The sequence below is a fragment of the Leopardus geoffroyi genome, chromosome C3 (genome assembly GCF_018350155.1).
Source record: "Leopardus geoffroyi isolate Oge1 chromosome C3, O.geoffroyi_Oge1_pat1.0, whole genome shotgun sequence".
Lineage (NCBI taxonomy): Eukaryota > Metazoa > Chordata > Mammalia > Carnivora > Felidae > Leopardus > Leopardus geoffroyi.
This window is the reverse complement of record NC_059338.1, coordinates 44,116,551-44,143,866: the sequence shown is the minus strand read 5'-3', so window position 1 is coordinate 44,143,866 and position 27,316 is coordinate 44,116,551. Positions and strand designations below refer to the sequence as shown.

The window sequence follows — 27,316 nt, the reverse complement described above, 5'->3', positions numbered from 1 at the left end:
ATCATGGTATTGCAGCTATATGCTTAAATGATACACTAAGTATACCAATGTAAAATAACAACCGCTGAGAGTCCATCACAAAGGATTAAGAAAAAGTGGTGTGTTTGTGCAAACAGATATATGGAAGCAAGTGGCACAAGATGCTGGTGATTAGGGAGTTTAGGTTACGATACCATACGGGGGTTGCCATTTCTGCAGGTATCAAATGTTTCCATATAAAAAGTTGTGGGCAAATAAAGATTAAAAAGGTGAACCAAAGAAAAAAAATTTAAGAATTAAGGTATTTCACATTCTTCTCTTTACCCTTCAAGATACTCACACTCTTCTCTTTAAAAAGTTTATTTATTTTGAGAGCGAGAGAGCAAACTGGGTAGGGGCAGAGAGGGAGAGAAGAGAGAATACCAAGCAGGCTCCATGCTGTCAGCGCAGAGCATGACTTGGGGTGTTGGCACTCAACGAACCATGAGATCATGACCTGAGCCGAAATCAAGAGTCAGAAGCTTAACCAATTGAGCCACCCAGGCATTCTAAGATATTCACATTCTTCCACTTCCCTAAGATAAACCTTGAGGCTTTTCATTTGAAGAAGCAGCAATTTAACACCCACCAACATTTTTTCGCTAGAGATAGCAAAACAGTACTGTGCAAAAAGAACTGTCTGGGCTCTGTCACTTTCCTGTCATGTGACCCACCCTGGGCTTTGAATGTACTTTCAAGGTCCCCTTCAAACTCCCAATATGCACTGACATAATATATCATTAACAGAGACAAAAGTTAGTAACATCCTTCTGAGTGTGTTAACCAGCATTATATTTCATATTGAGTGTACGTCTAGAATTTTAACTTAAATAACCAGGCCTCTATCAGTTAATTGTGGGAATTTTAGGCCAGTGTAAGATCACTGTCCTCTGGGGCGCCTGGGTGGCTCAGCTGGTTAAGCGTCTGACTCCTGGTTCTAGCTCAGGTCAATGATCTCATGATTCTCCAGATCAAGCCCCATACCAGGCTCCATGCTGGCAGCTTGGAGCCTGCTAGGAATTCATTCTCTCCTTCTCTCTCTGTCCCTCCCCTTCTTGTGTTCTCTCCCTCTCAAAATAAATAAATAAATAGCTTAAGACAGGAAAGAAAAAAAAAAAAAAGATTCCTGTCCTCAGCTTGGTTCAAAGAGAAGTTACTGGGGTACTCACCGTGTACTGCCAATCATGAGGTTGATACCAGCAGCTGAGGGCCTAGAGATTTGGCGGATCATGTTCAGCATATGCTCATTAACGGGGTCCAACTGGCTGATGATATTAGGTTGTTTGGTCACTTCAACAACCAGAGCCTCCATGGCTGCCCGGAGAGCAGTGATACAGGCAGCAGCTTCATGAGATATTTGCAATCTGATCCTAAAATAGAGAAAAACGACAAAGTACAACAAGGGTACATATAGCAAAATACTACTACCTCCCTATTTCATACATGGTAACTGAAGAATAAATTTAACTTCTTACTAAGTACCAATACTTTCAACTACAGGTATCAAGAACGATAACCGTCTACACTAATTTCTTAAAACTCACTGCTAGCTACTGGCAGGTATCGAGAACCAAGAAGTTTTTCAAGCAAAATACTGTTAGGTTAGCAATGCAGATCACTTAGCTTCAATAAAAGAATGGAAGAAATTACACACTGCTGGAGTGTTACAAGTTTTCAGGAATATGACTGAGCCTACTGACTGGTCACTAAGATCTCCATTTTTGTCAAGTGCTAATTACTACATGCTTACCAGTCGTCTCTAACCAACATACAGAGTACACAAAAGAAGTACCCAAGTTCCAATTGGATTCTGATTCCCTAGGATAGTATTCATGGGGGCAGATATATCTCCAATACCTAATGCATCTGCTTCTATTGGTATAGGTCATGTAAGACTTACTACTAAGTATGAACTGCCAAAGTATACCACTCTCCAAGAAAAGACAATGTTATAAAGCACCTGTGTCACGAAATTGTCATGTTTCACAAATTAAGTTAGATTGGCAGCTGTATCCCCTTACACCACAACTTTAAGAATGCAGTTTGTAGTTCACATCTGAAACTCCGTACCAGTCATCCACAAGCACAATCTGCCCATCAGACTGGACTTTCTTGGAGGCAAAGAGAAGCAACTGCAGGGGGGTGACTAAGGTCATGCCTTTAGCAGAGATGGCTCGGGTTCGAATCTGCAGATGGAAAAAGAGGCAAGAGGAAATAGAGGACATTCTAATTCCCAAATAATGATAATGAACTTATGCTTTGAAAATGAAAACTCGGGGCGCCTGGGTGGCTCAGTCGGTTAAGTGTCCGACTTTAACTCAGGTCACAATCTCGCGGTCCGTGAGTTTGAGCCCCGCATCGGGCTCTGGGCTGATGGCTCAGAGCCTGGAGCCTGCTTCAGATTCTGTGTCTCCCTCTCTCTCTGCCCCTCCCCCGTTCATGCTCTGTCTCTGTCTCAAAAATAAATAAACGTCAAAAAAAAAAAAATTTAAAGAAAATGAAAACTCATGTTCCCACTGCACTTTAGTAAGTAAGGACAACCTAGATTTTCAATGCTAATTTTTCTAAGCGAATCTTTTCTTACCTTTTCACCAAATACAAAGAAGGGAGATGGGTACTTCATGTCTTGGCTACTGAAAGGACAATTAACAGACGACTTGTGGATAAGTGCATTACGCCCTTCAGTGGTGAGAATCTTTCTCTTTTCCTTATGATAGCACACATTAGGGTACACCCCGAAAGCCAGGAGAGAGATAACAACATCCAAATTATTGTCCGGTCCGGTGTTAGTGAACACTTGTGTCAGCAAGCAATCTGTTAAGAGGAATGGGGTAAAAATATCAGATATCTGGGTAATGATCCCATACTGCATGTAAACTAGTTAAGAGAATTAGGCGAACTGACTCCTTCCCATGTCTTTTTTCTGATAACCTGCCTGCCTGACTTCCTCTATTCTCTGAACTCTTGCACCCACATTAAGTTCAAGGAGAAACTCTGCTGAGTCTCCACAACAAAAAAACTAAAATACCTGTATTTTCTAATACAGACTCGACCACAACATAAGCCTGGAGTGATTAAAGACAAAAAAACAAAACCCCTCCGCATACATTGGTCTACTCTCTGAATAAGAGCTAGACCAACAGGACAATAAAAATATTCCATCTGCTGTTCTTAAATAGCCATTCTTTCTAGAGAAGATGGAGTTCAACAGCTCAATTCGCGTATGAAATAAACAGCTGGATTACTTGTTTCTCCAGCACACATCCAAGCCCTTTTACCTGCCAGCACACGAAAGCCTCAATTAAAGCCACTTAAAATTTAACATGGTAAATTTCATATCTACATGTGAACACGTGGGCAGGCTAATCAGTCAACTTCACAAACCACTAATTGAGGTAATTCAACAAACTGCTCATTCTAAAACTGCTAAAAGCTATGCCCCTTCTTAAGATAAGAGACTTAAAAAGTCTCTAAAAAGTAGTACAGTTTTTAAAACATTAATCATCTTTGTAGTGTGTTACAATTTGAGCATCACAACCTTCCATTTCCTTTTTTAAAAGGCTGAATAAAGGTGAAAAACTGATTATCACTATGGTTCAAATAACTAAGAAATAGCTAGGAACACAGAAAAAGCACAGGGTCTAAAGTGAAGCTAAAATATACTGCACTGTCAACATGTGCACGCTACATAAACATCCTTCAGGGAGGTTTCAAGAATGTGAGTCATTACCTTCTGGAAATCCAGAATTAATCAGAATCTCTTTGAGCTGAACTTTGGCTTCCCAAGTCATTCTTAGTGTAGCCATATTGAGTCTTTTGTGCTCACAAAAACGTATCTCTGCTTCTTCTCCACCCATTCTGAAATAGACAAAGAGTCATTCTCAAAGCCCAGTATCACATTAGAAGCTGGAGATGGTTCTCACATCTTACAACTCTTCTCTTTCAAACCCATACCTAGCATCATCCCAAGCTTGGAATACTGATAAAAGAGCCACATGATCAGAAAATCTGTTTCCGGCAAAATTTCGATGAACATAACCCAGTCGCTTTCCTTCACTAATGAACGGCTCCGGAAAGCAGGTGGCAGCAGAGATGGTACAGACGGCATCTCCCACACTGAAAGAGACAGGAAAGACAGTCAGATCGCAGTCTTGTTCTAGCAGTTCACGAGCAGTACTGTCACTGTGGGTCAGAGCCTTTCTTGGCCATGATACTGCTTTATTTGCAGTGAGTTGGTTTAACAAAGAACTTTTACAGCTGCTCTCTCCAGAAGCAGAAAGGGAAAAAATAAATAAGGAGCTCTGAGATTAATGGATGCATATTAATCATAAATTATGACCAAGTATTACATTTTTTCTTTCCTTATTCTCTCTTCTCCCATCTTTTCAAATCTCTCCATCTTCAAAATTTCCTAATGTTATTTCTCTTTCAAAAACAACTACTTAAGCCCCTGAGAGTAACTGCACTTCTCTGTTGAGAAACTAGCTCTTTCCCCCAACAAGTTGGGCCCAGGTGTCCATCTACTGAAACGATTCATTCTCCGCACTTCATACTTTCCTCAGTATCTACAGTAGGCCACTTCTATACTTCAGAAGTTAGTTTTGTCTTCTGTTTTTTATGGGGAAGGGAATAAGATTCTGAAATTGTTCTGCCACTTAAGTATCAGCAATAAGACAAAGCACTTACTAGAAAATACATCCCATTATCATCATTTTGCCAAAACGAGGCTCAATGGGGAGCTTAGCCAGGATTCGTCCCAGAGGAGTCAATTCATCATTGGCATCTAATGCATCAAGCTCTGTGGGGAGAGATTTGTTTATGAGCAGACGCAGTAAGGAATGCCCCTTTAACCAAGGCAAAGGTGAAACATTTCCTTACAGGCTAAGGTTAGTTTTCAGTATCTGTCAAGCCAACCGCGAGCACCATGCCCACAGCCAGCAATTCTCCTCACTCAAAAATAGAACAAAACCAAATTTGGGAGTACCTGATAAGAAGAAGGTATTAGAATTAGGCTGCTGTAGGTTGTGAAGTGGAATACAGTCCATGAGAACTCTATACATGCAGTCAAAATGATAGTAACAGCATTAAATACACACGTCCTAACAAGTCTAATACCATCTACCGAATTTTTTGAGAGATGAAATCTAAAGTCTAAAGTTCATATTAACAGATGAGTACTAGATTCAAAATTCAAAACCAGATTCCCCTGGCTCCAATGCCCTTATTTTTTCTCCGATACTTTACCACTTTTATGATGTGATTATAAATTGCTCCAGGCTCTGAGCCATCAGCCCAGAGCCCGACGCGGGGCTCGAACTCACGGACCGCGAGATCGTGACCTGGCTGAAGTCGGACGCTTAACCGACTGCACCACCCAGGCGCCCCTATGATGTGATTATAAAACACAAATAGATCTACTTAAAATAAGAGAGCTACATGAAATATTGTATTGTGACTAACTCATGTTCTGATCATTAAATATTGGTTAAGAAAGACTCCTGTTACTTCTTTCTTACTTCATGTTGCTCATTTTATAAAACTGACCACACTAAATACATATGGCAACATTGGAAGTCTTATCACAGCCCTGCTGACTGTATCTTGATTCATTTGTTACATGTTAGTTGCAGGACAAGATAAATGGCATAATTTACATGTATTAGGTAGGTCTGTATTTGCAGGTACCTCTAAGAGTGTGCTCTGCTTCGATCACAGCATCCAAAGGCGGAGGTTCAATTGCCTTGGCCAGAAATTGGCCAATTCCTCCCAGACGCAGAAGTTTTATGCTCAAAGCAATTTCATGCAATGGTGTTCGGAACATCTCAGGTGTCATGTGGGTTTCCAGTCTGAGAGAAAAAAAGCATAAAATAACCATCTTCCCTTGTATATACATGTTTGTTTAATAAAATCTTTGCAGAGAGATCGTCAGATTTATAGAGTTTTCCTTCCCTCATGCTTTGCAGAGAGATCATCAGATTTATAGAGCTCTCCTTCCCTCATGCTTTTATAGTTACCAAAGCATGTTTTATATTTACTACAAAAAGACTCTGGACAAGACCCTCTTAACTGAGCAGTGACTTGTAACTTTATACTTATATCTTGATGTTATTTTCATCTAAGGAGTGAGTGAAGAATGATGAAAAATTATCCTGAATCCTTAATGTTATTATCACACCTAGGACTTCTTCAGGTCCTGTCTGCTGACAAACATGGTTAAAATACTAGCTCGACAGAGTGGAGGGGCAGAGGAGGGTACAAGGGGAGGAACAGGCAAAATGGGTGAAAGAGAGTGGGAGATACAGTCTTCCAGTTATGGGATAAATAAGCCACAAGGGTCCGAGGTAGAGCACAGAGAATATAGTTGATGGTATTGTGACAGTGTTGTATGGGGACAGACAGTAGCTACACTTGTGGAGAGCACAGTATAATATACAGAGCTATTGAATCGCTGTGTTGTACACCTGAAACTAACCTAACATCAGATGTCAACTATACTCAAAAACAAATGGGCACCTGGCTGGCTCAGTTGGTTAAGCATCTATTAACTCCTGATTTCAGTTCAGGTCATGATCTCAGTCACAAAATCCAGCCTCATGTTGGGCTCCATGCTGAGTATGGAGCCTGCTTAGAATCCTCTCCCTCCCTCTCCCTCTGCCCCTCCCACTCTTGCCAAATAATGTCCAGACAGCCTCCCTTTAAAAGATTAGTAGTAATCAGGTAACCACTATCAAACATGCCATCAATGACCATTTTATTCTTGTCACAACCTTGTTACGAAAGACAACTATCCTCCAATATACATAACTGGAGGCATTTATGTACTCTGAGTTCATTAGGTTCATAGGGTGGGGGGAGGGGATGAATGAAGGGGTTAAAAAAAATCCTTAATCTTTATTCAAGAATTGGTCTCTTGGAGCGCCTGGGTGGCCCAGTCGGGTTAAGCATCTGACTTCGTCTCAGGTCATGATCTCAAGGTTAGTGAGTTCGAGCCCCATGTCAGGCTCTGTGCTGACAATTCAGAGCCTGGAGCTTGCTTTGAATTCTGTGTCTCCCCCCTCTCTCTCTGACCCTCCCCTGCTTGCATACTCTGTGTCAAAAATACATAAACATTAAAAAATTAAAAAAAAAAAAAAAAAAAAAAAAAAAGAATTGGTCTCACCTCTCAAAACGAGCTCGGCTACACAGGTGAAAGCAGAATCCAGGCCGTACGCGGCCAGCTCGTCCTTTCCGCTGCTCAAGGTTTGTTTTGGACGCCCACACTGTAGCATAGTTGGTCATATTGTTGTGAGCAGTGAACAGCTTCACTTTCTGCCTAAATAGGAAAGAGCGGTTAATTCTAAGACTCTTATGCACGACCAGCACATAACTATTGTTATGTCCACTGAGGGGTGGATGCTTTCCAGTGAACTATGCCAACTATCTGTGAAAAGCACCAGTAAGAACCTGATGGCATCTTCTGATCTGTCAAACTTCTAAGAGGGAAAAATAACACATATGTGCCACATGTGCTTGACATCTTGGCCAAGTTACTAATACTCATCTTTTTGTGCCTCATTTTCCTCATTTGAAAATAACTATAATACTCTTACTGACCTCACAGGATCTTTACTTATAAACATCAAGTGAATTAATGAACTCTGTAAAGCACACAAACAGGATCTAGCACATACATGTAAGTAAATGATAATGATTCAAACCAACTCTATTCCAATGTTTAGTTTAACTTCCAGGCTACCTGTGACCTAAAAGTTATGTGCTGAACCAGAATACGTGGCACTTCTGATGACCTCACCAACTGGTGCCTGCATGGTCTTTCTGAACCCCTAAGCAACCTCAGATTCCTTCAACGATTCACATAGGCAGCTGGCACCAAGAGACTGGAAGTGGCCCAGAGGGCTGCGTGCTCTGCACCAGTCCCTAGAACGGGCACTGGCAGATCTTTCTCGACTGCTGGGACAGGCTGTGGGACTATGTGGAGAAGACATGGGCCAGATATAACAAAGTTTTGACGTTTTCTTCTCTCTGGGTGTCTCGTGTACTTATCTGTACACAGCACATCCCTGTGTATTTCTCAGGATCATCATGTACCAAATATGAAGTTTTTAAAATTTTTTGAAGCTTTTTAATTCTTAAGTGAATGATTCAAAGGTAGGATATCTTATCATGAGATAAATACTGGTCATCTTTATACACTAACCAGCCTGCTACTGTGTGGCAGTGGTCAACGGAAACTCCCAAGGAGAAATGAGCAAACATCAGCAGACAAGAGCAGTGGGAAGCTCAGAAGTTAGTGTTAAGCTTTTCACTTTCTACTATAACAGACTTATGACAAATCAACACCAAGAATTACTAATTAGCCTGTATCATAGTATGTATAGTGCACAGCAATTCTGACAGTACAAGAACACAAAACTTCAATTAAAAAAAAAAAAGGTGTTTTTGATTCCGATACTAGATACTACATGGAACATTCTTCAGATTTACTCTATGCAAATAGGTGCCTTGGAAACTTACTTGCAGGAGTCAATGACATAAACGACATCATTTATGGTAATGCTAGTCTCGGCAATATTTGTGGACAAAATAACCTGTGATGAAATATTAAGAAAAATTATACTTCAGAAAATATTCTACTATGCACTTAAAAGAACGGATTTGTTTATGTAACAAATGACAAGAGAATTACAGGAGCCTTAAAAAAACCATCCACCTGCAGCCTGACTTAAGAAAAACTTAACTCACAATGAGAAGACCCTTTCTTTCCCTCCTCAATTTAGCAGGATTACAATTTTTTAGGGGTAGCTCTTTGAAGGCCTATAACATCTGCTTAGAATCTATGGAACTTCCCAACCCATAAGTGTAAATGTTTATTTTTTACCTTGGTCACTCCACTTGGTACAGGATCAAATACTTTGCGCTGTTCCTCTCGAGGAATCTGAGAATGCAGAGGTAGAATCTGATACCTATGGCTTCCTATAAGAATAAGGAAAAGTTAAAGTTTAAAAATAATAGCGTATTTTGAAACTGCTCTACGTAATGCATACTTTTATTCAAATACTGACACAATACTATGTTTTGTTTTCACACTGGCTAGGGAACAAGCAAAAATATTAACTTTCACTGTCAAATATTGTGTGAGAATTCGAAGAATTCAAAGAATTACCCACCAAAATGAGGATTCATCTCCAAATGCTTCTGCATAGTATAAATCAAATTCCAGCCAGGCAGAAACACCAACACTGCTCCGGGAACATTGAGGGTCTCAATGTACTTGAGTAGAGCCTCGATGAGTTCAAAAGGGGTTTCCTTTTCATTCAATTGCGCCATGCTCATCCTGGTTTCTGGACCGTACTCATCACCACAGATAAGGTTGCAATTTGCCTGCAAAAATTAGGAGACATATTCTGAATCGTCTCAATTACTACAGCTCATGAGGTGTCTCTTGGATGTGCTCTTCACATTCAAATAACACCTAATGTCCTTATTAATTCTAGCTGATTAATCAGATCTGCATATAGAAATTTAAGCTCTAAAAATGTAGAACCTGCTACATGTTGAGATACCAAATTTTTCTCATGACCTATGTATGGGAAATACATTGGCAATGCCAAAATCCAAGCACAATCTCTTAAATTCGATTCTGCAACTTTGAATGGCTCTATCTACCAAATGTATTTACCTCTCTTAGGACTATACTCTGTTGACTTCTCAAAAATATTTTCCTTACTAATTAAGTTCTATGATCCTATGTATCAATTACCATATAATTACTTTACTAACACACAATATCTCCCTGTAGAATTCCCAGGCTCATCTCATACCAAATATGAAGTCCTTTAATTTTTAATTTTTTTTTTAACGTTTATTTATTTTTGAGACAGAGAGTGACAGAGCATGAACGGGGGAGGGCAGAGAGAGAGGGAGACACAGAATGTGAAACAGGCTCCAGGCTCTGAGCAGTCAGCACAGAACCCGACGCGGGGCTCGAACTCACGGACCGCGAGATCGTGACCCGAGCCGAAGTCGGACGCTTAACCAACTGAGCCACCCAGGCGCCCCTTTAATTTTTAAATAAATGTCCTCCTGGCAGCTCACTTGATCATCTATTTCTATTATAATGTGTCTGGGCTACTTGTGTGGCTCAGTCGATTAAGCATCTGCCTCTTGATTTCAGCTCAGGTCATGATCTCATGGTTCAGGGGTTTAAGCCCTGTGTGGTGCTCCGCCCTGACAGCATGGAGCCTGCTTGGGTTTCTCTCTCTCCACCGCCCCTCCACTCTCTCTCAAAATAAAAAAATAAAAAGTGTCTGAATTTTCTATGAAGTCTGCCTGAGATTCAGTGATAAACCAAACCTTTAGTAATGAGAAACAGAATTGTTACAACTGGTCTTTTTTTCCCCCCGATAAACTAATTTGTTGTTCGTTTATATCAAGTCTTCTGGTTAAAAATATCCCAGATTATTATTGAATTCTGCGCTGCTAAACTGTCTTTTAGTATTTATTCTGTTCAAATTTCCAGATACAAGATGAATTTTTATATTACCACTGATCGAGCTCTCAAAATAAATGTCGGTTTTCTTTCTTGTTTCTTCTTAGGAAATCCCTCCTGACTCCCTGATTTAATACTCTCCATCTGATAATGTCATCACCATACAATCTCTAATCTAGGAGGATAGCTGCTGCTTTGAAAACTTTATTGTATATATAGATCACATGGAGACTTTGTTAAAATGTAACTTCTGATTTAGTAGAGCTGGGGTCGGGCACAAGACTGCCTCTCTACCAGCTTCCCAGGTACTCTGGCCCATAGAAAATGTAATAGCAAACTCTTATAAAATGGAGTTATTTCTAACCACATGTGGCCTTTAAACATCTATTTCCTCCTCCTCCTTTTGACCTTTCTCCAGAGATGATTTAACTTGTGGTATGAAAAGAGCTTGTCACTACATGGAATTCTTTAGAGTGAAATATATCAATTAATTAAAAAACATGATAGCTTTTTAAAAGGTTTTAATGGTAACTCATTGCAACTTTTTACTTTAATCATTCTGTTCACTGCATTAACCACCTGTCCCTAATGAAAATTCTCCATGAGATTCACTTACATCATCATCCTCAAAACCATCATCATCCTTCTCCTTCTTTTTCTTGTCCTTTGGTGGAGGAACAAAGTGGGTCATCTGAATACAGTCTTCCAAAAAATATTCTGCCAGGACAATCCAGTCAGGTAAGCACAGTCAACTTTCAGAATGAAACAGTCTTCAAAACTCATTTTCTAATTCATAACTCAAAATTACCTTAATACCTTCAATCTGATTCTTCACAATTGGCAAGAAATTCCAGTGTTAATAACCACTTTTTCCAAACTTAGTGTTTGGACTAAGGCTTGGGCCTTGCAGGTGGGTGAAGTGTCTCTCATTCATGTTCCCACTAAGCCAGACAGGGTATTCCCTATATACAATAATCAAACATTTGAGATATGGCTGCAGGGCACACGCACTGTGTTGTACACTCCCATGGTACAGCAGTTAGATATGGAAAGAGAGGTCTATACAGTAATATACTGTAGTCCATCCTTCCTCTATCAGGACGTACATATAAAATGGTCTCCCTTTGGTTATTACTCTAAAGAGGGACATCAGCAAAGTTGGAATATCTGCTGACCAATTATATCCCTGAGGTTCTCTGCTGGGTCAAGAAATGTCTCATAATCTATGAACACTTCCCCTCTATATGCTAAGAGTCCCAAGTGCAAATCATCACATTATGCCAAGGGTACACACAACCTACATGACTCATCACTGATGATGATGTTCACCTGAGGTAGTGTTAAGTTACTCCAAGTTACTACAAACAGTATATATACAAGAATATACAAGTATACTCCAAATTACTGTGAAGTTACTTTTGTTTCTCCCTTTCTACACTCTACTCTGTGGAAGCAAGTCATTAAGCACAATACACTCAAGGGACTGGGAGGTAAGTCATGTTTTCGAGGTAAGGAGGAGAGTACATAATTTTTTGGGAATTATTCCATATGAGATCTGCCTTTGTTACCCATTTATTTATTCAACCACCATATAGATTCATGGGCATTTATTTTATCCTTAGGGTTATAATTCTGTACTATGTTCCTTTCTTTTTGGTCAAATTATTCCAGCTCTTTCCGGTTGGCTCCTGTGTCCCTCAGTCTCCATCACTGTGGTCAACAGACAGAGCTAGGAAATATATGCATGTATACTCACCTGTGTATCCATCCATACATATCTGTAATGATTTATCTATTCACTTGTATCTGAACATGACATCTTACTGATGGTCTCTAACTGTAATCCAATACCACCCAGTTTATTCAAAGCTTCCCTCCTACTTACCTGTACCCTCTAAACTCCAACAGTAAACCTGACTCCCCCATCTGCCATCCACTTAATTGTTTTTTCAATCTCAATATACATGTAAAGCAGTTTTAGAATTGTCGCCCTTACCCTCACAAGATACAACTGCCCTGGCTTTTATTTTAGACCTACTCTTACTTTGGAATTTCAAAAAAAAAAAATAGCATGCTAAGTAGCCATTTATCATTTCATACCCACATAGCAAAATTTTTAGCTTATTTTCATGCCCTGAATTTGACTGTGCTAGAATTTATTTTTCTAACCAAGCTATTAGATGGCTGTCCTAAAAAACGGTAATAATAAAATCTTCTGAAAAAGGAGGTCCTAACCATCAGAAATACTTGATCTTGAAACACACACCTTAATCTCATTTTAAAATATGCCTGCTCTGGCTCTAAGAAAGATTCTCTTGTTAATTTGACTCTGGCTGCTTATACTGTTATCTCCCATAAACATCTATAGGCTATACTGATTTACACCTGACTGTATATAATTCTGAAAGCTATCTTCGGCTGTAAGGAAGAGCCAGGAAATTTACTGGACTTGCCAACTCCTCAAGAAATGAATGAAACTTGTTCTTGCTCCTCAGATTACACTTGCCATAGTTTGACTAAAAGCCCAAGAATGCCATGATTCATTTGATATTCTACATTCGCCTGTATTTTAAATGTCTTTAGAACTATTATTCCAATCTCCAAGATTAAGAAAATCCAAACACTAATGCATAAAAGAAGTTTACCTTCCCACCCCACCTCCAAACTATTTACCTTGAACTGGATAAGTCCTTCCGTAAACTTCAATGATGGGGCAATTGAAGAAATATTCACAGAACATACTGGTGTCAATAGTAGCAGACATGAGAACAATGCGAACTTCAGGATAAGCCTGAACCACATCACGCAACACTACCAAAAGGAAGTCAGTCTATTAAAACACAAATGAAAATACAATCGTGTAAGTTCATTCTAATGAGAGACACCTAAGAGATTTCTTGTTATGCAGACATCAGTGAAATTCAGGTTCTTTGGTAGCTTCCAGAAGTGTAACATAGAGGGCCACTGTGAAACTCAGCAGAATTTTTAACAACAGTTTTTAGACTAATAGCTGTGGGGATTAGAAATGAGTGCTATTTGGACAGGAGAAGGGAAGAGGAAAAAAAAAAAACGACCGCAAAGAATTCATCAAAATTTTCAGTGAAATTTCTATTTGTAGGCAAACTTTAGCTACAGAAAATGGGAAAGCCATGAGCCCAAACTCAGTTATCCAACCACCTGCAAAGCTAAAATGTTTTACAATGTTACAAAGGTTGTATTTGGTTCATTCAAACAAAATAATGGCCAAAATAGTTATTACTTAATAAGGTACCATACCCATCTACCTACCAAATAATACAAAAGCTACAGCCCTATAGCTGTAAACTCTTCTCTGGCTGCAAAGCCCTCTTGCTCGTCACTTTCTGCCTCCCTCAACTACAGAAAACGATCCCGAATTTTTATTCCTTTTCATATACCTTTCCTCTCTCATCTATGCAGGTACCCTACAGACATATATATATTTCTATTGGTCAGTGCTATCTAGATGTTTACTTATATTTTTTACTTAAAGAGTTTTTAAATTGCTTTGGCATTTATCCTTAATCTATCTGGAAACTGATTTTTGTATTTAGATAGGAGGCAAGGATCCAACTGCACCTATTTCCTTATGGATGACCATCTGTTTCCAGCTGTTTGCTGTAGAACCGATTCCCCTTTCCCAGTGACCCAACGCATCATCACTCTTTTACCAAAGGTGCATTCAACACACCATCTGTTTCTACACTGAATAATTCAGTGGTCAAATGGTCAACCCAGGGACTATACTATCTCAATTACTAGAACTTTCAAGTTAAGTGCTGATATCTGGAAAGCCAAGACTATCCTTTCTGCTCTTCTTCAGAAATCCTGGCTATTTTGGGCCATAAATTTTCCCTGTAAATATTCATAATCAGCCTGTTAAATTCTATGAAAAACACTGATGAGAATTTGATGAGAACTGCATTCAAACCGCATCAACTTGGGAAGAATGGACATCTATATGATTGATTTATTCTTTAAGTACTTGACATTCTGACTACAGCAATGTTATCTTTTGTTTTCTAGCTGTTTGTTTTTAATATACAAAATACAAATGACTCGGGTAATTACCCTTTTAATCCAGCAGCACTGCTGAATTTTCCTATTCCTCTATTATTTAGAATAATTCATCTGTAAGTTGGATAATTTAGGATAAGGTTCATCTGAAAGAGAATATAGTTTCTGCAAAGGTACTTTTTCATTTTTTCATTGAATGGTACCTTCATATTGACCTGACAGTCTTTGAAGGAAAGTTGACCAAAACTTTTTTTTTATTTTATCTTTTTTAGGAAAATAGCAATGATGATCCATGATGTTTCCAGTAGGATTTGGAATAAACTAAAAACACTGGATTGTATCCATGCTGGTGAAGACAGTTTTGAAACATTTCATTTTGATTAAGTTCATTAGAAAAAGAACTACAGTTTTCAAGAGATTCTGAATGACAAAAACCACAAAAATTTTATCCTACTGGAAAGTTAAATTTCAGATTTTAAAAGTTATCTGATAAACCAAACTTTCTTAGTCATTTTAGCTCAACCATAAAGGTCAAAGTTTTCTCAAAATAAAGATGGCTAGCAACAACAGCTGTAAGAGTCCTGTCTGAAGAAAAGGCCAATGAATGTTTTGAGCAACAGTGGCTTGCTAACAGTTTGAATGACATATTGTCTATTCAATGACACCTCTGGATATGGAAAATAGTGGCATAAAAACAAATTGTTGCTTTATGGTATCAATCTTCAAATCATACGATTATATAGTAATTGTATACAATTTTTGCCAAAGACCAAAAAAGGGAAGGGTGTGAAATAAATTCTAGTTTCCTCCTAATTAGAGCATGATTTATCATTAACATCTGAAAAGATCAGAGCTGCACACATCCAAAAAGACATTACTAATTCTATAAAATTTAAAAATAACATTTATCATAGATAAACCTCCAGTTCAAAGAAAAATTGATTATTAAAATTCTATCAGTGATTCAGTCATAAATAGTTCAGTTGCTGAATTATGCTAGCTCTTACTAATCACTGCAATGACACTTAACAAGAGAACTTTACTTTCAGAATTCAGTGCTTAAATTTAACCAAGAAAAAAAGGTTTACTGCCTGTGCTAAAAACAGTTGTCTACTGTATTAGTGACTGAAGTTTCTGATTTTGATAGAAGATGTAAAGTGGGGAAAGGGAAAGACATTCTACTTTTTAAATTTTTTAAATTCAGAATCCTAGCATTAGTACTTTAACTCTCAAGTTACTCACATTTATGTCTCTTTCGTGTATTTCATCTACAATTACGTGACTGATTCCTCGAATGCCTGCTTCTAATTTTCTTAGGAGCACACCTGGAAAAGGAAATGAGAGCAACACCTGGAGTTAAGTTTCTATGTTGATTACAGTAGGGAAGTATAAAAAGTGAAAAGAAACAAACTTCTAGACAATCACTATGCTTTAGTTAATATAACCCCACCATCATTTTAAGAATGACACAGCAACCTGAATGAATACTTAAGTCACTAAAAAGGTTAACAGTGTACTCTGAAACATATTTGTTTGATGAAAAGAGTATTAAAAGATGCAACTCTACTAACCTAAGCTACAACAAGAGGGTAACTTCATGCTCTCCATTTTGGAAAAAAGTGCCAGAAGTTCTATTTAAACTGGAATTCTAAGACTGGCTCCTGAGTTCTCATTTCTAGCCACTCTGCACCGTACCAAGTTTTCTTCATAAACGACACAATATAAACCCCCAGCGAAAGGCCAAAATAAAACCCATTACTGACCGACAGTACAAAACATTATGCTGGCATGAGGGCGGGGAAGGACGGACTCAAATCGAACACTGTAGCCACAGCTTTTCCCAGGCTCTTCTCCTCTCTCATATGCAACTCGCTCAGCCACGGAGACTGCACTTATTCTCCTGGGCTGAGATAAGAAAAAAAGAAAGTCATTCAAAAGCTAAAAAAACTACAGTTATACTTATTAGGGTGACTAAGTTAGTGTAGTAAATCTGTCCCACTGCCAGATCACTGCCAGCTCAACAATCAACACAAACAATAGTAATGAGCTTTTCAGCAAACTCCAAAATTTATTACGATAAATCATAACAAAAACAATTACCATTTAATTCTGTGCCAAGACTCTTAAAAATGCCGTTTTTCATTCTGTATATAAAGGAATCCTCAGGTTTTTATAGAAAATAAAATTTCTCCACCACTGGGCTTAAATGCTTAATGATATTCAGAGTAATTTTCCAGCAAGGAAGGGGGTAGGCACACAGTGGGAGATGGTTCCTGTAACTTCGTACCAAAGCAAGGGCACATGTTTAAAAAATTATTTAACTGAGCTGTATAGCTTTTAGAAGGTAAATACGCTCCTTCTTTGCCATATGTACTATGACCATCTTTCATTTGATCATTTTATTAACTCATAAAGTAGTCTTTGAATATTTGTATCAGGAGCCATAGACAGTGCTAGAGATAGAAAACTGAATGAAATCACACCTGTTCATGGCTTACATGGCGAGGAAAACTGGAGTGTATATTACTATTTCCAGCAATAAATATGCTAAACCCAGGGGGAATGCCATAGGCTAATGTTTTAAGCATTGGATCTTAATTTTTCTGAAAACAAAATCTTCTTAAGTATTCCATATTCTTGTAGGCACACAATATTTACATGGTGGATACTATGGCTATTATGATATCCTGGAGGTATAGATATGGAGGTACATGCAGATTTATAAAGACTGAATGCTTCAAAGTTGACTTGAATTTGATTTTGTCAAAAAATTCTTGATGGCAGGGTTATAAAGTACAAGTTCCTTGCTTGGGAAAACTTTTTCTGAGTTTCATGTTTAAATATCAGTATGTTATCCCAGGTTATGACAGTAGTATTTAAGAAATCAGAGAATAACAATCTTAAAAAGAAAAGAATCTGTAACAAAAATTCAATGACTTCACTAAAATTATCAATATCCTTTGAATACAAAAAAATGATTTATGATTTTTCTATCCTTAATTTAAGAGTCTCTTAGGTAATGGGGCTAATAACCAATATAGGTAAGTATGCAATCACCTAGTTCATATTTATCCTGTCCACATAGGTATTAAAAGATGCCTTCTTGAACACATGGTGTTGAATTTTCCTGAGCTTATACTCTGCTTTATGTGCCTTGATTTGCTGACCTATGCCAGTTTTTACTGACCACTACTGACCTGTACTCTGCACCTCACTAACTGTGAACAAGCATCACATGAAGAACTGAGCTCTGTTATTTATCCTTCAAGAGAAGAGTTCTGCTATATACTTGTATCAGGAAATGTGAAAATGATATTCCACTAATAAGCACAAAATACAATGTTTTCTGGGACCTTTCAAGAAGTTTGCTGCATTCTACAAACAGGTAAATTCCGGACACTGCTATTATCTCCTTGCTCTATTTTTGTCTCTTCTGAAGTTTTCAACATTTCTACTAACTAGGTCACTTTAGAAGAACTTCAAATCTATTAGGATATTTGACTCTTTGGAGGTATATTCATAGGTTACTGGATACTTGAGGGTTGATTTTTATCTCCCTGGTGCCACTTTCAGGTCTATCATCTTTGTAGTTTCCAGCCTTCTAAAATGACTACAGACAGGAGATGGCATATTCCTTAATCAGTACCTATTGTAGTTCTTAACTCTATGGCCCCCAAACACAACTGTCTTAAGAGACTCAAGAAAGCCATGAATGAAAAAGGTTATAAATTAACATAAGAGGTGCTAAAACATCGATCTTCAGAAGCACTATGGGCCACATTTTCTTGAATATGCACAGAAAACACCAGTATCAAGAGGACTATTCATCAAAACAGCAGAGAGACAAATGACCCTGTAAACTTCTTCCCTTAATTTTTGTATCCTTCTCTGACCTCTCAACTTCCAGTTTCCTCAACAGTCTTCACTTTAAAACAAAAAAAATCCATTTAAAATACATATTGAAGAAAGAAAGATTTTATTCACAAATGATTTGATGGAATTTTTCCTAAGAGTATGATAAAGTGCATAAAAGTTTATTAAAACAAAGGAAACATGTTAGGACATCATACAAATTTTTAAGCTTTTAAAGACTTATTACAAGGGCGCCTGGGTGGCTTACTCGGTTAGGCGTCTGACTTCGGCTCAGGTCATGATCTCGCGGTCCGTGAGTTCGAGCCCTGCGTCAGGCTCTGTGCTGACCGCTCAGAGCCTGGAGCCTGTTTCAGATTCTATGTCTCCCTCTCTCTCTGACCCTCCCCCATTCATGCTCTGTCTCTCTCTGTCTCAAAAATAAATAAACGTTAAAAGAAAAAAAAAGACTTATTACAGGAAAAAGGCATCAGAGACTGATTTTGGGACAAGCACTAGGACAAAAAGATTCAATGTAACAGTTCAGAGTCACTTGTTCAAAATTAGAACACAAGCTACATTCCCAACTGATGTAAAATTTAAAGCATAAGTGACCACTTGTTATGAACATTCCATCCAGAGAAGATGAAATAATTCTCTGAAGTATCTTTCAACTTCATGATTCTATCACTTTATCAAAGAAAACAAAGAGGACTAATAGAGAAATGAAAGCTGTTTTCATATGCAAAGAAGTAAAACATTTGACACACCCTTCCATCCTGTAGCTCACTGCTTACATTTGTTATAGTCTATCTATGGAAACCTGTGCATTTTACAGATCAAGCCATTGGAAATGTCCAAATTATTTGGGAAGGGACACACGCTACTAAGCAAGTTATACGAAGTTGAAGACTGTAACACAAAAGCCAATTTGTCTAGAACACATAAAGCCATTTTTGGCTGGATCAACTTGGCTTTGACATTTATTGGATGGCTAGTGCGAACACACCTTCTTACTTAAGAAGCGGTTTTATTCTACTCATGACATGTGAACCACTTTCTGAGTGAGAACACAGGTTTTCAGCTCATCTGCTGAATTCTGCATTTCTTCCTAGATGACTATTTTTGAGATTAAAAGTGGAGAGTGGTAGTAAGGAGGGTGGGCAGAGGATAGCTTAAGACTCCTAACAATACACCTCCTACAAGATAGGTAAACATTAAGAGCAAGGATATTTTATTGATCACAGTACTTGGGGTTAGAACTTTCACTGTAAGGCAAAGGATTCACAGCCAGTGTTGGGAGTGGGAAGGGTAATCAAAGAACATTTTGAGAAAAAGAAGAAAGCTAAGGATCCTTTCCTAGAAAAAATGCAGACCTACCATATCTCTTAAGCCTAAGATAGCATTTGATTTTTAATGCAACATTCATTCCTTCAGTGATTCTTTTTTAGGCTAAAAAACCCAACTGTCATATCAAACACAGAAACCAATTAAAAGATATACCTCAATTTCAGAAATTTTTTAAAAATATGATTTGTACATATACACATAAACACACAGGCACAAACATGTTTTGCTATTTCAAGGTTCACAACTCCTTCCCAAATATCAACTGTTGTGTCCCAGGTTATGAATCCCTAAGTCAAGGTCTGAGCCAGCCTGAGAGGTGGTATCTAGTTTATTGCAATGCTCTCCTTCTAAGTGCCAGAAGTACTGGGTTAGAGCTGATGAGAACTGCTTTAACCTGAGAAGATTTGGAAGAGCTAATCAGCTCTTCCCTATTGCTAATAAGGTAATACAATGTCGTAGTTAAGAGGAAGAATCCTGAAGGCAAGTCGGTTGGTTTTGAATCCTAGTTCCACCATATCCTGTGTTAATAACTTGAGCAATTTATATCTTTTTGTACCTTAATTTACTGAAGGAGAAATATTAAACAAAATAATAGGTACATCTTACAGTCATAATAAACTTTAAAGGAGTTAAAAAAAATACCAACTGTTTAAAACAGAACCTGGCAGAGAGTAACCATTCCATTAGAGTCAACCATTACCTGTTCTGTTAGCTTGCCTACTCTAGCTCTCAGTATTAAGGTGGTAAGATGGAGAGGACCAAGATTTGCACGTGAACTTAAGGAGAAAGTACTCTCAGTCCTGTCTGATTCTAGGCCAAAAGACTCCCCCTAGCCAGGACAAAAAGAATCACTCACATGACTCAGTTCAGCCCATCAGTGTAAGAAATTAGAACAAGACTTAAATGCCTATTTTTTTTTTTTTTTTAATTTTTTAAAGGGTCTAATGTTCTACCGATTTCAGTACCTTATGTGGCTACAAAGGGGAGTTAATCAAAGAATTAGAAATAGCCTGGCCACTACGTTTTTCCTACCCTCAAACTTGATCAACACCAGACACATACCTTCTAAGTTGGCTTACTACTTACCTGAGTTACTACAATATTACACTCTGCTGCTCGGTCATTCTGGATGAAGTCATCTAGAATAAACTGTGGAACCTGTGTAGTTTTACCACATCCAGTAGCGCCTCGGATAATGATAACTGAATTTTGACTAATTGCTTCCAGGATTTCACTTTCAAATTTCTTCACAGGCAGCAACTCTCTCTCCTGTAAGATCTGTTTTATAAAAGTTACATATCAGTCAAATTTCTACCAACATATACATTAGAAGCAACTGTCTTAATCCTAAAAAAATTTCCCATCTCTATAAAAACACTCCTTTCCACTAGCTCCATACTCAAAATACATTTTTGGGGGGGCGCGCCTGGGTGCTCAGTCGGTTGAGCGTCCGACTCTTGATTCTGGCCTCAGGTCATGGTATTGAGCTCCACTTCAGGCGCCAAGCTGAGCAGAGCCTGTTTAAGTTTCTCTCTTTCTCCCTTGTCCCCTCTTCCCCACTTGTGCACTCTCTCTAAACAAAATAAATTTAAAAAACCACATTTTTTTTCATAAAACAATATACATATTTACATCATTAACAGAACTATCTCTTTTCACTAAGTTTCTGAAGAATCTATCTGTGGCCTTGTCCACACCCTTATTTTCCTCCTTTCTCCCTGAACATTCAATACACATTCCCTTTCTTGTAACGTGTTAATGTTGTTTTACTCAGGAAATAGTTAAAAATGCCAAAAAAAAAAAAAAAAAAAAAAAAAAAGGAGGGGGTATATTAGCCTAATGTCTTCATTTACATAAGAATCCCAGGCTCTTGGGGCACCTGGGTGGCTCAGTCAGTTAAATGTCAGACTTTGGCTGTCATGCATGATCTTGCTTCTCAGGCTCTGTGCTGACAGCTCAGAGCGTGGAGCCCACTTCGGTTTTCTGTGTCTTCCCCCCTCTCTCTTGACCCTCCCCTGCTCACTCGTGGTCTCTCTCTCAAAAATAAACAAACATTTAAAAAAAAAAAAAAAAAAAAACAACAACCCCAGGCCCTTAACTCAAAACATTATCCTCAGAGGTAACTACAATTACTGGTTTCATAAATACCTTTGATCTATATTCCTAGAAGGGCAAAATCTATCATCCACTGTTTTGTTTTGTTTTTTTTGTCTTTTTTACCCTACCTATAAAGTTCTGAAGCTCTGGGTACCATATGTCTAAAAACTTCAATGACTTACTGCTTGCAAATCATGATCCTGTTCCAGCTGGTACATTAACTCATTCTTGAGGTCCATGCTAATTTGTTCTGGAGTAGCCTGTAAAATGGGAAGGCAACAATCAAACAAAAGTACATAACTTATATTTAAATTGAAAAGTTTTTATAATCTGGATATCTTAATGAAATGTATTCAAAAGCTTAGATAAGAGTCTAAGCTCAAAAACAATGTTGCACTCACATAAGCCAGGGGCCCCTCATCAATGTTGCTACTAGTCCAAGGATTCCAGTTGGATTGTGGAGGTGACCAAGGAACCACACCAATTTGGTTTTGTCGCTGAGATGGCTCAAAGTGAGCCAATTTGCCAAGGTTAAGTACAACAGGCAGAAAAGGATCCTCAGGCTATTAAAAAACAAGAAAAACAAAAAAGGCAATACCAGTTAGCTGTCTGACTAGAGATGTTCAATACAAAGGTGTATTAAATAACTGTATGCTTACTGGGGGCACGATCTCAAGATTTAGCTCCTGAATGACGTTTTGCAGCTGATGCTCTAAATCTTGTGAGAGGTTAACTTTGTAAGGCTCCACCTACCGAAAAAGGAAAGCCATGAAAATTATGTAATATACATATGAATAAAAATTATGTCACATATGAGCACTACTCAAAACTACTATAGCAGGGTTAAGAGCATATAGTTAACTAGGTCTACAATATTCCTAAAACCAACAATAGGTCAATTCCCTATCATGAAAAAAATGACTTTAATGATTATTTTCTCATTGCCCACTCTGAACACAGCATCACGCCAGACAGAGGATTAGAAGGGCCATTTCCATTTCTTGAGGTAAGATTCCTAAAACTATGAATTAAACTTCTTTAGCCAAATACAAATCAAAAGCTAAATTGAATCTTAAGAGTATCTCTCTGTACTACTAAGTCTAAAGACTCACAGTCTCTCCTTCTTTCTTCTTTGTAAGTCCAGAGTAAGCTTCAATTACTCCGAGATGGTAGAGTTGTCTGACAAGTGACAGGGCACAAGACTGTGCTGCCAGTTTTTTATTTGATCCATGTTCGCGTGCGAAAATCCCTATAATTTAAGGTCAGGATTACCAAAGACAATAGGATAAGTCATCTGAGTAAAGAAAAATCTCATCATAAGCCCCATCAACTAAGGGGCTTAGGTACAAAAGTACCCCCCTCCACCCCAAATAGAGTAGGTTGTAAATTCTTTTTCATTCTAACTGCTAACCAACAGCAATTCCATTAACAGCATATCAATTATCTTGATTACAGGCTGATACAAAGACACAGACAAATCATCATTATGAAAGCAGTTAACGTATTTCAACAAAGTTGTCACTATTTATATCATCTGGCATTAAAACAGAGAAAGAAAACATAGTTTAACTTTTGAAAAACAGAATAAGGAATAAAAATGGGTCGAAAGTGGTCACTGATTCCAGGAATCGCTGATAGTCTATAAAGAATAAGATAATAAATAGTTTAGGCTTGGCAGGCCATATCGTGTCTGTCATAGCCACTCAACTCTGCCTTGAAAACACGAAAGCATCCACAGACAACACTTAAACTAGAGTATGACAAACTATGGGCCCAAGAACTAAAAATGGCTTATCTGTTTTTAGAAGAGTTATAAAAATAACAACAGGTGATAGATGTGACCCGCAAAGCTTAAAATATTTATGATCTGGCCTTTTACAAAAGCTTGCTAGCCCCTGACATAAACAAATGAGTGTTGCTATGTTTCAATAAAATTCTGTTTATAAAACAGGTAGTGAACTTCTATTTGGCCAGAGGCCTGCAGTTTGCTGTTCCTGGCACCAGAACGAAGCCAGCGGCTACTCAAATTCTTCAAGAAAATGGCACAAATTAGACTGCCTTTATCCTCTTCCCTTAGTATCTCATCCACTCAAAGTCTAACTTATTTTTAAAGTCTAGGATAACAAAATTCAACATCATCTCTTGATGATTTGAACATCTGATTTTATGAGAAGTCTTTCATATACTATAACTTTAAATCATTGATGTTAGTTCCAGAATTCTCAAGCTGGATAGAATCTTACGCTGTTCTCTCAATTTGCAGATAAGTAAATGGAGTCCCAGCAACATTAGGGACAAAACCAGGTACACAGGACTAGTTCCTTCCTTTCAAGTATAGTAACACTGCCTGCTTTAAACTTATGGTCTTAGAATAGAGAATACATGATCAGATCTTTGTCTTTTTACTTCCTTTATGAATAACCCCAACCTCTTTGTGTTTATTTTGGGTAACTTTCTCACCTCTTCTTGACTCTATGACTCTGAAATGCTACACATCCACCTTTGGCTTCAAATGCTATCATTTAACTTACTTTCTAAATTTCACTTTGCTAGTTTTACCTGAACAAACTGGGAAACATTCTCATGTACAAAGATATTTTAAAAAGTTTTAAAGCTCTCTAACACTGGTAGACTCCTAAATTGCCTACCTACCATCTCTTCTTACCCTTTGAAATATACCCTTTGAAATATACTAACATGATCTCTTTTTCACATGCAAACTGGGAAACTGAGCCCTCTAATTCATAGAATTACTAATATTCTAAAATACCCCAGATGCTACCTTTCAATTAATACTCTTTCAGTTAATATAGCTTCACATATATGTGGCTGAAGACTGTTACTCCACTATGGAAGACTCAGAATATCACAAGAACAGTAATACTTACTTCTGCCCAGCTGCTTGATATAAATGGTCATTTCTGCAATAAAGCTCCTGTAACAACATATACAAACAAGGTTAGGAATTTCACTGTTAGAAATGACTAAATCCAGGACTCCCAAATCAGGCAGGCTTTCCAACTGCTTAGGCAAGTCACAGCAAAAAACCATTGTAAACACTTATTTCTGTTCAATCCTAGAATAAATCAAGTGTAAGTAAACTTCAAATAATGTACAACATGGCACAAGACAACCATAATCAAAGTTGACAAGCCAACTGTTCACAAAAAAGAAAATGTTAAGGTTTAGATGATGTTTACTTACTCCAAAGGTTGCAGTCTGAATAGCTAGAACACATTCAATGAACAGGAATTTTCCATTTAGCCTGGGGCAAAGAAATAGGCCCCAAATTCTTGAAATTATAATTGTGATTATTTTAAGATCGCTTTGCATGGGCCACCCACTAATGACTTCAATCTGTTAAGATAAGCTAAATATATGCATGCATTGCACACATACACGTGAACATACAAACACTATGCATGCATCTGTGGCTCCTGAGGCAGGGGTCTGGTATATGCCTGCAGTTGGAAGCAGCCCTTGATAACAAAAAACTTATAACACACTTATTTATTAAATCAGAGAACAAGATATTTTTTTTGGAAGTTAGAGCTAAAACCACTAGCAGATTCTAGGGAATGAATTTAGGTTTCAATAAAGCAAAAACTGTCCTTTGAAAACTGTATGCTATCTGATCCTTCCACTGCTCAGGTACATTCTAGCCTTGACTCTGTGCTTTGAATAAAAGGTTAGGTAAGGCTTAAGAAAAAAATAAATGTTAGACTCCTTCCTATACCTCTTGTGAACTGACCTTCAGGCACAGCGGCTTCAGGGGTCAAAGGCCACTGGCTTTCAGGGGAACAACATCCACCCTTTCATTAATGACACCGATGCCAGTATGTTTCTCAGCCAGGCTTAAAGTCAGCACTCAATCTCATTCTCCTCCACCTAGGGGGAACAGCGACACCAGAAATCAGTTTACAATAGTTTTCCATGTGATTGCTTAGTTCAGCCTAAGCAGCAGCACATGTGTGTTATGAACACAGACCTCTGGTGTTGCTGTCTGTTATGCCTTTAAATAAAGGACATAAGGAGATGCTGTCCTAGCTCCCCCAACGGTCTTTTGCCTCCCTCATTGTCATATCCTGAATTCTTCAATTCTTTGAATCAGGAGTCATACTGGTATCAAACATGTTTTAAAACAAGCTTGATTTATCTGTTCTTAAAGTCACCAAGTGATACTAATAAGCTCAATCAGTTCAGAAGGACAACATATTAAAGAAAAATCAATAAATGGATCCTTCCTTTATAACCTCCAAGGGTTTTAGAAAGTCTGATGTCAGAATTAAGTATTTTGAGAATTCAGGATTGAACAAACAGTAGGAAGCAGGGGGAACCATGCTCTGAACATCATTTTGATCATAGTGTCAAAATTTTATTTTGGTAATAATTATTTTAGGATTACTAGATGTAATGAAGGGAGAACACTCTGATTTTCAAGGAAAATACTTTTAATGCATTTTGAGTAATTTATTTCACATAAAGGACAGCAAATTAAATCATCCAGAAGGTATCCATAGCCTTCTTTACCTTCCAATAAAAATACAGTGCCCCCAGAAGAGTCTAATCCGTATGAGCCTTCCTGGGAGTAATAATTACTACACCCTGGAATGCTCTCAGGAAGAACAGCAAGCAGGCTGAGAAACATACTGTCAACTGTTACAATGACCTCCCTTTATGTTCAGTTTTATAAACTTAACAGGATAAAAGTAGGCTAATTTAACTCACGTACAAAGACTGAAGCTATCCTTCAGCTTTACAATAAGCCTTTACACACTTCAACAGGACTCAAGAGCTGGCAACTTTCAAAGCTAAAGGGAAATTTGGATCTAGACGCATGCAGTTCACCCGAGACTTTGAAACTTGAGTGTCTAACTTGATTCATTAAATAATCCTTACTACTACCTTTAACAATACCACAGCGACAGTAAATAAACTCACCACCTTGGGCTAATTGTTAAGCCAAACACAGACAAACCACCACTTGTGGCTATGATTTCTGCCTCTCACAGATACAAAGGAGAACCTCAAAAGTCTAGCAACACAGATTTTTGCAGAACTTCTAAAAATCACACACCTAAGTGAAAATCCTAGTAAACTACTAATTACAAATCAAGGACAATTTTTCTTGCGCAACTTGTTTTCACAATTCACTTCTAATCCACAAACTAAATCAGAGAACATGTACAAAAATAGAACGATGAATATACAAAACAACCTAACTTACTATAGAAGGAAAAGACTGAAACAAGCAAACCTGTTGTGATCAGGACCCACTTGGGTGTACTTATATTCTCCTTGGATCTTTTCTTTTTGGAAATACTGGTTCAGGCGAGCCTTAGCATTTTCCAACGTCCAGTTTCCATGAAGCCCAGCATTTAAATCCACTTCTTCTGACTCTAAAGTCTGTTGAATCAATGATAATTAAATTTGGCTCCATTAATTTTAGTTTAGTTATGCATATTTAAGGTAAAGAAA

The 27,316-nt window shown here is 37.9% G+C and overlaps 1 protein-coding gene across 2 annotated transcripts in view; it reads right to left on the bottom strand.

Annotated features, from left to right (window-relative positions):
* DHX9 (DExH-box helicase 9) overlaps nucleotides 1-27,316 on the bottom strand; it is a 51,845-nt gene that overhangs the window by 1,949 nt on the left and 22,580 nt on the right. Inside the window, exons 6-27 of one of the 2 annotated variants that reach the window (XM_045452619.1) lie at nucleotides 27,096-27,244; nucleotides 24,727-24,773; nucleotides 22,951-23,087; nucleotides 22,498-22,587; nucleotides 22,240-22,401; nucleotides 22,021-22,098; nucleotides 20,828-21,019; nucleotides 16,306-16,447; nucleotides 15,785-15,867; nucleotides 13,181-13,337; nucleotides 11,124-11,224; nucleotides 9,186-9,399; nucleotides 8,897-8,991; nucleotides 8,533-8,606; nucleotides 7,178-7,330; nucleotides 5,704-5,864; nucleotides 4,705-4,816; nucleotides 3,973-4,134; nucleotides 3,749-3,876; nucleotides 2,603-2,832; nucleotides 2,089-2,204; nucleotides 1,188-1,388 (exon numbers count right to left, since the gene is read on the bottom strand). In XM_045452619.1, the coding sequence (XP_045308575.1) occupies nucleotides 1,188-1,388; nucleotides 2,089-2,204; nucleotides 2,603-2,832; nucleotides 3,749-3,876; nucleotides 3,973-4,134; nucleotides 4,705-4,816; nucleotides 5,704-5,864; nucleotides 7,178-7,330; nucleotides 8,533-8,606; nucleotides 8,897-8,991; nucleotides 9,186-9,399; nucleotides 11,124-11,224; nucleotides 13,181-13,337; nucleotides 15,785-15,867; nucleotides 16,306-16,447; nucleotides 20,828-21,019; nucleotides 22,021-22,098; nucleotides 22,240-22,401; nucleotides 22,498-22,587; nucleotides 22,951-23,087; nucleotides 24,727-24,773; nucleotides 27,096-27,244 (2,984 nt within the window). Of the gene's footprint in view, nucleotides 1-1,187; nucleotides 1,389-2,088; nucleotides 2,205-2,602; nucleotides 2,833-3,748; nucleotides 3,877-3,972; nucleotides 4,135-4,704; nucleotides 4,817-5,703; nucleotides 5,865-7,177; nucleotides 7,331-8,532; nucleotides 8,607-8,896; nucleotides 8,992-9,185; nucleotides 9,400-11,123; nucleotides 11,225-13,180; nucleotides 13,338-15,784; nucleotides 15,868-16,305; nucleotides 16,448-20,827; nucleotides 21,020-22,020; nucleotides 22,099-22,239; nucleotides 22,402-22,497; nucleotides 22,588-22,950; nucleotides 23,088-24,726; nucleotides 24,774-25,589; nucleotides 25,705-27,095; nucleotides 27,245-27,316 lie in introns of those variants that run through there. The other variant, XM_045452620.1, reaches the window with a different exon arrangement.